Source organism: Emydura macquarii, unplaced genomic scaffold, assembly GCF_026122565.2.
Source record: "Emydura macquarii macquarii isolate MOO-44397 ecotype Brisbane River unplaced genomic scaffold, CSIRO-AGI_Emac_v2 contig_3692, whole genome shotgun sequence".
Lineage (NCBI taxonomy): Eukaryota > Metazoa > Chordata > Testudines > Chelidae > Emydura > Emydura macquarii.
In genome coordinates, this window is record NW_027133829.1 from 3,102,645 (window position 1) to 3,116,652 (window position 14,008).

A 14,008-nucleotide genomic window follows, 5' to 3' on the forward strand; every position below is an offset into this window, starting at 1 on the left:
TTTAGCTTTGCGGCATTTCCCTCTGCCCTTTCCTAACTTTTTGGCACTCTCTTCCTTCTCTGGGTCTGCCAGCTTTACGGCTCCCTCCTACCAAGGAACAACTGCAGGCTACATGTCTCTGCAGTCTCAAACATTCCTGCTAGGCAGTGATTGCACCCTTTCCCAGCAGCCTTTTTCTGCTGTCGGTTCCCTGGCTTTATGGACGACTTGCCTGTTCCTGCACAGGCGAGCTTCTCGTAATTAGGGCTAGTCTCTCAACCTTAATTCCTCACATCTTGCCACCTAATAGGCTAATTGGCCCTTCTGGCCTGCCTTCACCCCTTCAGGGCAATGTGGGGAGGACATCCCATTAGACTCCTATAAAACTCAGGATGGTACAACAGGCATATTACTCAAAACAAGTGTGAGCGGCACATTTTTTGGAAGTTTCTTCTCTCCCTCTTCTGTTTGAAACATACAGATAGTGGGGCTTGTGCACTGGTTCTCCTATGATCATCTTCTACAAATATTACAATTATCCAGAAAAAAATTCAAGTTTTGTAAGTGAAAAAGTGTTAGACTTTCCCAAAACCTCTCTTGCATATTGACTTCCTATGGCAAAGCTAATTAGATTTGAGGTCGGTTTAATGTGTCAGAAATCGCTTGGATCACAGAACGGAACCCAAGTTGACTAGACAGAATTTATTCATTCAAACTGTAAGTGTCTGAAAGAAAGCTACTCTTGTGACTGTGCAGAAGTACGAACGGTCCCAGCGTTTGCTCATATTTGTTTCTAAATATATTGTATTTACTAACCTTTCATTAAAATATCCTGATAGAATGCTAATTCTGGGCCTTCTCTGTACTTGTCTTTCCAAAAAAGCTAACAGTGAGGCCTAGGAGGGATGGATTCTTGAGGGGTGTTTTTTTTGTTTTTCTCTTTGTTCATTCATCTCAAAGTTTCCACTCAGCTACTGAGTTAAGGCTACCAATCAGTCAAGGTCTATGGTGCCTTTATAAAAATAAAGGTAAAAAAAAAAAGTAGTTAACCAGCAAAGCTGTTATACTGGGAATATAACAAATACCCTACATTTGGGAAACAATTTCCATCCATGTGGTGAGCAGAGCAACTTTTAGTCTCTGGAGATTTGGATTCAAATCCAGTTTAGGTCAAAACTGATAATGCGTGTCAAGGTCGCATAGGAGTCCAGTTTCTCCACACAAAAGAATAACTCAACACTAAACCTTTGGTCTCAGTTCAATATGGTCGCAAGAGGCCCACGATCTAACTAGCAGAGAGTGTTGCAGATTCGGAGTTGCTTTGGTAGAACTCTGTTTGGAAATTGGCACAGCCCATTATCACATTATGTCTCTTTTCCATGCTGTTTTATTAGTTCCTCACATTCATAAACACTAAAACAAACAAAGAAACAAAAAAGCACACAAACCATCAATTGGGAGAACCAGGAGAAGGAGCATAATTATGTACGTTGTATACATTAATTGTGTAAAAGATAAAATGGATGGAAGATGAAAAACATAGATGACAGCACCCCTCACTGCATTTCTGAATCTGTGGGAACAAGCAGGAATTATTTTGTTAATTTACTGGATGTAGAAGATCCTGAAAAGACTGCACCATGCCTGCCTTAATTTCTCTGGCTGCATTTCCTGACTGAATCCTCCTCCCTTTGGTATACTGGGTTCTATTCTCAGCTCTGGACAAACTGCTCAGCACACAACTCAAAAGTGGGGTATGCAATGGTGATTTTATGACATCTTTGTGTACTCCTATTCTGGGATTTGCCCAGCCTCCTAAGAAAATTACAGCAGTGCTATACTTGGCTGTCAGTTCTATACCACTAACGGAATCCTAATACCCAGGGGGGGGTGATTGCTAGCAAGATCCCGCAGCTCTCTATCACCAGAGCAGCTTATAGTGGCCATGAGATAACAAGAAATCTGGCCTGTTTAAAAGTAAGATAAGTAAGTACTGTCAAGGCACTGTGAACTCATTGGCTAGCTGCACCTAAATTCTGAAGCAACGACCCTGAATTTTGCTGCATTCAGGTGCAGCAGCTTCAGGGAAAATCAAAATTGTAGGTTTTTATTGAATTAAAATGAAAATGACTAATACAATCAATACAGTCATTTTGTCACTGACATATCTTTATTGATATCCTATTTTAAAAAATATTCTAACCCTTTATTTTTTGGTTTTTTAATATGCTGCATATTAGTGTATTGACAAGGCAGAACTGCATTGCAGAATCTATCAAAGAAAAGATTTTGGCAGCTAACCAGGGAATATTTGAGGCCTTTGACACCAAGACTACTTTGGACTGTGAGACAAACAAATTAGTTAGATGACTAAAATGATCAGCAGTGAAATAGATAATGTTGATAATTAGATGATTGCCATGAGGTTTCACCATGACAATCCGTTAAAATGAATCGGACCATGTCATACCTCTATTGCAGCTTTTGTAGCTGTCACATTATAATGTAGTTTTAAACTGTATGCAGATTCACAAAGACGGCACTGCATCAGTTTACATGCTGCTCCTATTTGGAACATTATCTTTGTAACCATGAGGCTAGAAACAGTTTGTTGGGGTTTTTTTTTCTTCCCCCTAAGGGAAACTCAGATTTTGAAACACAAATCTGCTGTGAGGGGAAGATTCTCTAGGACTGCAGAGTACATGGACCTCTGGAATATGGTGACGATATCAAGATTGTTTTACAAAACTTCATCAACTTAACTTTACATTTATCAAAATGATTTTTAGTATAAAATGATTCTTATTACTTTCAGTGTCGATTTTCACACTTCAAGATAAAACCCAGCCATTAAGTGGGGTTAGGAAGAAACCCATCCTAATTCTACTTTTTTCAGAAGCCTTTGGTATTGGCCTCTGTTGGGGTTAAATATGAGTCTACAAAGACAACTGACCTGATCTGGTATCTTCACAGTTTTTGAATTTTCAGACTGGTATGCTCTTTAATACAACGCTTGTTGTCAAAGGTTGTCAAATAAGTGATAAAACTCTCTGGAAATAAATATACCTCCTCTACTAGGTTTGTATATAATTCTGCATAAGAAAAGGAATTCTAAAAGTAAATAAATGTATGGGTGGATTAGAGAAGCAATAAACAAAACCACTTCCTCCTTTTGCGTTACAAAGTAGAAGTCTTCTTTCTAGCCTTACCCAGGAAATATTCCTTCACAGAAGAGAGGTATACATTAACTAAAATCTCATTTAGATTATATTAATGCTAGTGTGCTTGTGTGTCTACATTCATATACACACCCGGCACAGATTCCAGCCCCAAACTAAACACACAATTCTATCATGCCATTATGGATTGACCAGCAGGGGATTTTAACATTAGCTAACACCAATACAGACACAAAACTCTTTTTAGTTGTTAGCTGTTAAAACTAAAGCTGAAACCTTTTAGCTATAATGAAGGAGTTTACAGGGTCCTTAATCCCCGTACCCCACCCTGATTCTCCAGTGATCTTGCTGAAAGCTTTAAAACAGTCCACAGCACTAACATGGTGCAGAGCCTGTCGAACATGCTGATCTGCTCATGATTACTCTTTGCCACTGTAAAACAATCTAACTCCTCAAGTGAATGGAGTCTGTAGCAACAATGGTGTTATTGACTTGTTACTCCAGCTCTATTTAGTTATTACCCTCGAGGCCACAATCAATAGACTTTGCACCAAGTCAGCCTAATAAATCCCAGGCTTTCACTGGCGCTTTGCCAGGAACTGCAAGAAAATCTATGGCAGTCAAACACTTAAGAGTATGAATAACAGAGAAAGCTGTACGGACAGCTGTCTAAATTAATTAACAAGGAATGTTCTGATTCTTTTAAGAAGATCATAATGCAAGTTTATCATGATTTAAGGAGTCAGAGGTAGTGGAACAGAAATTTACCTTTATATTTCATTAAAAAAAAAAAACAAATCAGAGGTCTGATTAAAATAAAAAACAAAACAAAACAAAACAAAACAGCCTTTTGCCTGAGATCGGCCATACGTATTTTTTCCTCAACGTTTAAAACTTTACATTCATATTACCAGGGCGGCCATTTCATTATTCCAAGTTTGATTTAAAAAGCAACCCAACCCACAATATGTTGTGCATTTTGTGAGCATTGTGAGCATTTTATCTCAGTCAATGTGGATTATTATGCGTTTGTGTTACCAGAGCCTTCCTCTGTGGTGGGTCATTGAATCCTGCTTGCAATGCAGTGATTAAAACAAAAACAAGGGTGGGGAGAGGAAATCAGTGGGCCGATCAAGTAGTAAGAGGTCTGTCACTAGTGAATTACGGATTCTTTCAGTTCCTCATGTAATAAGCAAATATTCTGCAGACTCAGCTCTGAGGCGCCCCAGATCATACTGTCCTGAGACACTCTGAACCTACTGTAGCAAGAGCTTGGTGCCAGCCAAGGAACAGAAGGATCTTCTTTTTGTACCTTGAAAACAAATGTAACAGATCAATAGGCTCTTAGAACTTATTTGTTGCCCCAGTGGTACTTTCTAGAAGCAGTCAGCTTTCCTAATGAGGGTCACAGCATTTACAGGAAGCAACAAACTAAGGTCAGGTAGCCAGCTGTTCTGGCACTTGAGATGTACAGTGCAGTTACGGTGTATGACTGTGAGTGTATAACCTGGTAAAGACAAATATTTCGTCTGGTCAGCTGCAGCTTTTACATTTTGGGGAGAGAAAGCCTGGGCAAAACGGACGAGCTGCAGTGCTAGGATGGGAGATGCGAGTTAAGTTTGCCTCAAGAATGGTGCCCCACAACTTCGAGAACGCTGCGATCTGGGGTGGAAGAAGTAATCCCTATCAGAGGCAGGCACATGCTAACCAGATCAGACAGATCTCTAGGTTCAAGCAAACAAGATAAGAAGGAATTGGGACTCATATCCAAAGAAAATAACACTGATTTGTTAATTTACACCAACCACTGTTTTCTCCTTGCCTCAAACATTTGCTTTCCCATCCTGATAAGAGAAACCGACAGCCTTATACACCCAATCTTAATTTTTTCAGTTGATCATCTTTCAACAACAATTTCAGTAGCACTAATTACCAATACAGGAGAGCGATGCAGATACACATTCAAAGCTCTGAAATACAACCTCCACTGCTTTCCTTTGTGAAAACATTCACATATATTTTCAACCTAATTCCTTAACAATTTAATATAAAAACTTTTGAAACTTTGTTACCACAGTTATGACTGAGAAAGTATTTTGAGTTTTAAGACCAGATACTTATAATTTTCTGGAAATATACTCTTTTGTCTTAAAATTTATTTGATATTATTATTATTTTTACAGCCTCAAAGTGCTTTCCCTCTCTTTTTTAGGCAAATCTAGTTGAGTTCATTTCACTCTTTTCGAGTTCGCTAAGCACTGAAATAAAGGGGTTTTCCCATGTTTGGATTAGAAATATTTCAGATGCTGTTTTGCATTTTAAAATCTCAAAAATGGCTTTGATTTATAACATCAACATTCACACATACACAGTCTCTCAGTGAGGAACACATGCTCTCCAAAATTTGAACTGAAAGAACTGATTTAGAATGTGGGCCAAATTTTCAAAGGCAATGCGATTTTGGATGCCTACATGTTTGGATGCTCAACCCTCTTAAGGGGCCTAATTTTCAGAAACAGCTCATCACCCACCCTCTGAAAATCAGACCTGTCTAAGATGTCTCCAAAAATTGAGACCGAGCAAAATCACTAACCACTTTTGAAATTCTGGGACTGAGAACAAGCCAATGGCAGTGCACCATCTAAGTGATCAGATGCCATTGTCTGGTGCCAGGAGGGCAGGAGTTATTTGCAAAAGCCCCTTGAAATAAAGCCATGACTTCTGGGTCCTGGATAATCCTTATGATCCTTCCTATGTCCTATAACCATCTCTTCCATTGTGCTTCTGAATATGCGGTCACTGTACTATGTTGACCACATTGCAGATACAGTGAGGTTGAGACAAAGTTAAGAGCATATACAATAATGCCAACAATGCACATTACTACACATTCCTAAGGATACTTAGTGACCTTGGCTCAGTTTTAAGGACGTCTGCAAGAGGAACTTAGCTTTTAACATCGAAACTGCAAGCTGGGAAGATGCAGTTAGCAACATCGGAGGGCTGTGCCGTGCTAGGGAGTCAAAGAGTCTGAGGATAGGAAAGCAAAGAGGAAAGGTTATGTTGCGCCTTACGCCTGCATTACTTATGGCAAGGATGGTCCCTTAAGAATAGGACTTTTTAGCCACTTGTGATACTGCAGCAGGACACAGAGCAACTGAACTGCTTTGGTGCTTACACCATCATTTTTCGAGATGGATGGTTGCCAAACACATTCACACAATACTCAAATAATTCCTCTGGATGTGGGAACCCTAACTTTGAATTTTCAGATGTTGGTGTGTTTGCCTTTTCAGCCAAAATGATGCATTTAATAAAGATGCTTTTTACATTTAACAGCAACCTTCTGATTCTGAAAATGCAAATTGTTTTAAGACAGGATTTTTAAAAAAAAAGTTAATGCAAGAAATAGAATATTTTGCTATTCCAAGGATACAGGTTTTTTGTTAACAGTAATTATAGCTGGAAAGTTCTTCTTATCACCTACCTCTGCTCAATGACAATTTTGGCCGTTTCAGGAAGAAAGAACTTAACATATAAAACTACTTTTGTACTAGCTATAAAATCACTCTTTAAAATATATTAGTTTAAGTCTCATTTATTAACCTGAAATACAGACTCTCGTTGTTTTTGCTGTATACAGACTAATACGGCTACCCCTCTGGACTTCAGGGGAATGTAGTTCAACTCTCTTCACATCTGGGTACAGAAATTCATTACCTAGCATCAGAAATAAAGACTGGGAGCATCTCACAGCCATGAATGCCATGTGCTGTGAATTGATATCAGCAGACTTTGCAAGCTAAGCATTATGCGGAAGGAAGGCCCGCAAAGAACACCTAGGAGCTACAGAAAGTGGTGGTATTGAATCTATAGCTGGCACCTTTCCCTCTGAGTCAGTACTGCACCAATGTTCCAGCATGTTGTTACGGAGCACTGGAAATGCTGTTTTGCTGATGAGACGTAAAACTGAGCTCTTGCCCTCTAGATGCCCTAATAAGAGTAAGGGCATTATAATCAAATTCCAGCAAAGGTAATTACATTCTGCCTATCCAAATTCCCTCTCCAATTTCCACTGAAAATTGTATTCTCCTTACCATCTTTCCTAAAATCTTGTGTAGTCCTCCTGTGCTCTTTCTAGAGATCTGCTGCAGTTCAGAAATAGGTGAAGGGATCCCTATGTGTGTCTCTGAACTACCTACCTCAAACGGTGTTGTTAAGCTTTAATTAACAAAGCTTGAGGTTCTCATATGAAAGATGCTTACAGGAGTGAGGAGTGCAAAGGACTATTTACTGCACGGCACTTGTAGAGTCCCCGACAATACAAAGAAAATCAAGATGACGGACCAAAGATTAAGTGAAGAATTTCCAATGTCCTGTTCTGCAATGAGGAAATCTGCCTTTTTCCCTACTGCATCCAGTTTAAATGTCACAATCCTTGACTTCATGGCACTGCATAATCCCAAACCTGCGTACACTTCTGACTCCATCACTTATTGTGTCACATCTCACCCTCTTTACTATGACAATAATGCTTCGGTGCCTGGCTTTTCCCATAAATACCTTGGCAGCTTCTACTTTGGCATGTCTAGGCCATTAATTCTCGTCCACTAAGCCAATGCACTACTTCATTCAAACCCTTAGGTAAGACTCATTTCTTCCATAACTTCCATGAGAAATAAGACAATAATAATTATTTAAAAAAATGAATACATCATCAAGTCTAGACTGAGAAACTGCAGGATCTTGCTGACGTTTGCCTCTTTCCTCATCCTCTCCCTTCTCTACTGTCTGTTATTACCACTAGTTATTGCATCACATGCAAAAACTCCTTGAGGCAGGTCTCTGCACTGGTGCTGTAAAATGTCTGGCTCACTTCAGGGCATCATAACAATAATTAGTTATTAATAATCAAATAATATTAATCTTCTTTCCCTAAGCACCTCTGTTTCTCGGCTTTACGTGAGTAAGTACAGTAATTGCCAGAAATGCTGCCACTGGAAGGCAGAATTTTCAATAAATTACATCACTCTGTCAACTCATCAGTGTGTTACTTACTACTCGATATTATTATTATTCCTGGAAATACTGCCTTCTGACATGGCATTTTGGAAAACTGAAAAAATGGTGGCAACCACAGGGGTAGGCAGCAGTAGCCAACAATGCATGTACCAGCGGGTCTGCGTTTGCCAGAGCATCATCATCATTTTATTTCTCTGGCTTTCGCCTTCTGCAATGTTGGCCAAGTAACCCCAGTTTATTACAGCCAGCCATCTGATGGAGGAATGCTTCAGAACAGATTTTAAAAAGCAAACTCTGGTCTGAAAATTGTATAAAGGAAAAACTGGAGCTGATATAATTCATTTAAGCTTCTTAAAATACCATCCTACTTAAATGCAATTTGGGTAAAGGCTTTAAACTTGCATAGCTCCTCTGACTGGTTTTGTAATCTTGAATGTCTGCTATCTAACTTAATCTTATCTAGCTCTTAAGGTGATAATGCTGAACAACCCGGCTCTGGAATACACAGGCCAAATTAGAAAGAAGCAGGGAATGTTCTTCTTTCCACAGTGTCTGGGAAGATGTAACAAAAAAGAAACATTCTTGTGAACAACACTACTGCTGAAGGTAAACGGTAACATTCTGCAGAACTGAATCCTAAGGGAGTCACTCATTTGTATCAAATGTTCTTTAGCTAATTGGGTTTGCAAAAAAGTCAGTGTAAAAATTTCTGTGGTTTTTGTCCTGTATTAATTGGGGTGGTGCACACCAATAGCGTCTCAGAATCTGTGAAAATCCATCGTCTCTCCAACTAAGGCTGTTATTTACTTGTCTTGCTCCAAAATTCTTTCGTCATGATAAACTGGATCAACCCAATATAAATGTTTTGATCTATTACATATGTAGAAAATGAGACACTGGCACAAAAAAAAGCAGCTGCTTTCTAAACACTGTGTCTAAACGACCTCTACTGCACAGCATGGGGGCAAGAGAATCAGCCTCTTCCAATGGAAATTGCTTTACCTTCGGGTCTCCATGTAATATGGGAAAGGAAACTCAAAGCCTGCTTTAAATGACAGAATTAAGCGAGATGTTGCTTGCAAATTGATTAATTTCCTCAACAGACAGATTGATCTAATGAGTTTTCTCTTTTGTGCTGTAAGTATTCTGCAACTGTTCTGACACAACTGAGCTAAAATAACATGGTAAACCTGGAAGCCATTTAAAGGGACATGATCAAATTAGGCCTAAAATTAAGGATAAAAGCAAAAACAATATAAAAAAAAGCTGACAAAAATATGTTTTGGTGAAATTTAAAATAAAAGAAAAATATTTCTATTTAAACAACAGGCTCCAGCAAGATTTGCAATCCAAATATTGTAGCACTGTTCTAGTGCTTAGGAACCCGAAAGTGAAATTTACTATAAATGTAGGTGAAACTGACTTGTCTATTGTTATTGCCCAAGAACAGACAAATGTCAACAGTAAATAAATAGCAAAGACAGCGAAAAGCAAATTAGATATTTCTAATTAGTCAGTTTGAATTATCTAAGGTTAATCTGTGGCAATCCTCTAATGTGTTAGCAGTACCATATGTAAAGACATCTAAAATGTCTTTACGTATGGTACTAATAAAATGTTGAGGCGCAAGGCCATATTCCTAAAGGGCCTTCAGAGCATGCTTGTGTGTCAATCTGCATGTGTAAAATTATCATTTGCATGTAAAAATCAGTGTGCCGAAATATCGATGTGCACATGCAGATGGTTGTGTACAAAAATTCTCTACACAAGCATTTCAGGGGCCCCTTTTAAGATTTGACCCAGGGTGGGTTGGACTACAGCAGGAGATCCAGTTTATTCAAATTCAGTTTAAGAATAGCTTAACTTCATTGTTTCTGTGCCAATTCTAAGCAAGTTCCCTCATCTTTTTCCTGTTTCGACTTTACTGGATTCCATTTAAAAAAAAAATTTCCCAGGCTAATTCCATTCAGCTGCACCATCCAATCCCACTTTTCACACTTTCTTCAGTCACACAACAATTTAAACCTCCCAGCTGAATCTGGAATTCTGAAAGCAATATGTTTGGTTGCATTATCTTCTGTGAATGGAACTCAAGAGAACATACGTGGATTCCTTGCAGCCATATGAAATAATACCCATGGCATCCAGACCATACGTGATTGGCCACCCCTCATTAGAATTCATTTTGCCAGTTGAGCTCAGAAATTTCACATCCTATTTTATTTACAGGAAACTTTTAAACAGTAAATAAAACTTGATGTGCTCAGTAAAACTAATATCAAAGAACAGCTATTTAAGTTCTTTGGTGGGGGGGAGGTAACACAGAGCACAAAAGTTGTCCATGCCTGCAATAAATCAGCACACTGAAAAGAGTTTAATGAGGCCACTGAGAAGAAGGTAGGAAAAGGAAGTGTAAGGTCAGCTCTTATAGCATGAAGTAAATTGATTGTATCTACCCCAATGGTGATAAATATAGTGATATCAACTGTTTTGCAGCTCAGCTGCATGGAGTAGTACTCATTTTACTAGCCTGCAAGATTTAATCTGGCTTTAAACCCAGAGGTGACAAGTTGAATTGGCATGAAGAATAATGTTGGACTTTGTATTTTTTTTTTTTAAAACTATGTTATTGTACTGAATAAGACAAAACTTACATTTAAAGGAAGGCTTTATTTGTCACAACCCTGATCTTAACTCAAGAAATCAAACAAGGCTTCTCTCTCCCCCTAAATCAGTATAATACTGGTAGTTTTGTTTAAGCTGCTTGTTTGTACAAAACGTGAAGATATATAGACCTCAGGGTAATCCTATCGCTGAGGGTAAGGTCTAAATGAAAACAAATCTTACTAGCAGATCTTCTATTTTAAAGAGAGCTCTAGTCTAATAGGCAATACTGATTATACTGCAAGAAAACCCGGCACACCATTTAGGGTTGATCACTTTAGCAAACAGGAGCTCCGAGTTGTAATTTTCTAGTCTTTCATTTTGTGGGATAGGAAAGACCCACACAGCTACCTCATTAGAGAGTTACATAACTTCAGGCCAACAGATTCTTCAGAGAGAGAGAGAGAGAACTAGAAGCAGGAGCCAATTTAAAGGGTTTGCATTAGATTCTGATTTGCTATTTGATTTTATTGCTCCTGAATGATGAAGAGCAGTTTCCATTCTCTCTCTCTCTCCACACACACACACACACACACACACACACACACACAAAATACAGCACAGATTGATGGCATCCTGATTTTCTCCATGCCAAACGAGAGCTATATAAAATGATGACCATGACTGTCCTTTTCTGAAATTTACTATTATTCTGAAATGGAAAGAATTCATATTTACCTGGCAAAAAAGACTGAATATCAGAAAGTAAGAGAGAGAGAATTAACCCTTAAAAACAAATGATTTCAGAGCATTATCTTCAGCAAATAAAATTCTGCACTGGCAGGAATACAGATACCTAGTCATTTTCCACACTGTACATTGACAGAACCATCCATTTTATTTTGATCAGTTAAGGAAATGTAAAATGCTTCCACTTTTGCATTAGAATTAGTCTTTTAGGGGGATTTTTTTTTCTTTTCCTGCTGAAAACCCACAGAGCTGTAGAACTCTGCATGCAAAGTGATCGTTTATAAGTTTTACCTCATCAAGTTTCCTCCAATGCCTTTGAGAGGAGGCAGTGTGGTTGAGTGGGTAGCGCACTGGACTGAGATTCAAGAGACTTGGATTCTGCTCTCAGGTCTACCGCTAGCCTGGTTGGTGATGCTGAACAAGTCACTTCACCTCTCTATGTCTCATTTGCAAAATGGGGACAAAGATACCAAACTCTGAAAAGCTAGGCATTATATTATTCATCTGCCAAAGGTGAGGGGGATAGGGATCCAGCACAGAAAAAATTGGAGGTAAAGGTCTAAAATGTTGTGGGTCTCGGGGCTACTCACACTGAGCCTGTCCACACCCATTCAAGGGCTCACTGCAACCTGATCAACACCTAGGTTGCAGGGGAATCCCATATACTTGCCTTTGGGGTGGGATTCCTCATTAAATATGTGTGTGTGGAGTGATGGTGGTGTTGGTGGGAGCAGGTTCTGTGCAAGATGGAACACTGCCTATTGCTGGATTACTTTTTGCAAGGAATTTCCCATGGGAATTTTTGGGAGTGGGGGAGGGGGACTAAATGCAATCCCACCCACAGTCTCACTCACCCTATGCATAAACCTGATGATAAATCCTTTCTAGGGTCTCCAGAAGAAGTGGGAAAATGGTGCTGGTAACATTTCAGGTCCTCGCCCACACACACCCTAAGCCAATCCACACATAGATCAGGAAAAATGATTGGGACGGTTTGACAATCTATTCTATTCACTCCAGGCGCCATTCCCTGCAGGGAGAGTACAAGCTTTAACAAGTCTGCTGTCTTCAGAAGGAATGTTATTACCTCAACAAGAGTCCACTGAGTCAGGAGCTCTTTAGAACAAGGATTATGGATCTTTGAGGGGAAAAAAAGTCTAAAGTGGGGTAGTGATGGATTAACCTTGAAAGGATCAATGATTTGGTTCAGATTCTTAGTGTAACCGGCAGAAACCTTCTCGTCCTCTCTCTGGCCTCCACATCCCTGCCTTTTCCCTGCTCCTCTCTACCCAGAAGATTCTGCTGTCTTCCATCCACCTGAACCCTTTTCATCCTTTTCCCCCCTTCCCCTCCCTGATCCCCGCCTACTCTGCCTCTGATCCCAGAGCCTGTATGTCTCATTCTCCACTCAACTAGCTCACTCTCTCTCACTTCCCCTGCTCTCCTTGAATCTGAAGAAGCACCCTCTAGCTTTTCTGAATTTCTGACAAGTCCATTATCCATTCAAGGTTCCGATCACCATAGTACCCGAGCACCTCATAAATATGTATCAGTCTATTCCAACAACACCCCTGTGAGGTAGGGATGTACCATTTCGCAGACAGGGCACAGAGACATTGAGAGATGAAGTGACTTTTCCATAGATACACAGAATCTGTGGCAGGGCTGGGAATGGACCCTTGATCTTTTAAGGGTCAGTCCAGAGCCTTAGCCACAAGACCACTCTTCCATTCTGGAGTTTCAGCTTGTCTGGGAGCATTCACTGGCCAGCTGCTGAATTAAAATCTCATGTGCTTCAGGCTTTCCTGGTTTAAAGACCATGCATGGCATTCTGATGAGCCTCTCACTTAGATAACACCTGGAATATGTGAGATCTAGACACATCACGAGATAAGTAGGAAGACAGGAATTGCTAGACTGGATCAGACTCATGATATGTCTAGTCCTGTTTGCTGTCTCTGACTGGGGCCAACCCCTGATGCTTCAGAGAAAGGTTTAAGAAACCCCCTGTAGGCAGAGGGGTAATCTGTTTTTTTATGAAAGTTTCAGCCTAATCTCTGATAGTTACAGATTGGCTTAATCCCTGAAAGAAAGGGATTTTATCTCCTTTCCAATACTCTTTTTGTTATTATTAACTGTGACAACTCTGGATGTTCTTCTTATCTACCTAAATGTCCAGTACCACTTCAGTGACTTCCTGTGTCAATGAGTTCCACAAGCTAATTATGCATTGTGTGAAAAACTATGTCTGATTCTGGGAGATCAAAAAAAAGTAGGGAGCTTGTTGGGGCAGAAGTTATTTTTAACTGGGGAGCAAATATTTTTTGTTTTAAACCAATCTGCATATGCTTTTGTTTACTGGGGAGTGATGGAGAAATGGAGGGTTTGAGGTTTTTGATCAGAACAACACAACTTAATGATCATATTATATTTTGTTTCTTTTCACAGGTTCTCATTCATACACATCATTTCCC

The 14,008-nt window shown here is 39.5% G+C and overlaps 1 protein-coding gene across 3 annotated transcripts in view; it reads right to left on the reverse strand.

Moving 5' to 3' along the window:
* Window positions 1-14,008, reverse strand: part of VTI1A (vesicle transport through interaction with t-SNAREs 1A) — a 327,438-nt gene that overhangs the window by 22,560 nt on the left and 290,870 nt on the right. The window contains exon 8 of one of the 3 annotated variants that reach the window (XM_067537001.1): window positions 1,366-1,552. The exons of the other annotated variants lie outside the window; for them this stretch is intronic. Within the exon in view, the coding sequence (XP_067393102.1) occupies window positions 1,393-1,552 (160 nt within the window). The 3' untranslated portion in view covers window positions 1,366-1,392. Of the gene's footprint in view, window positions 1-1,365; window positions 1,553-14,008 lie in introns of those variants that run through there. 3 annotated transcript variants of the gene reach the window in all.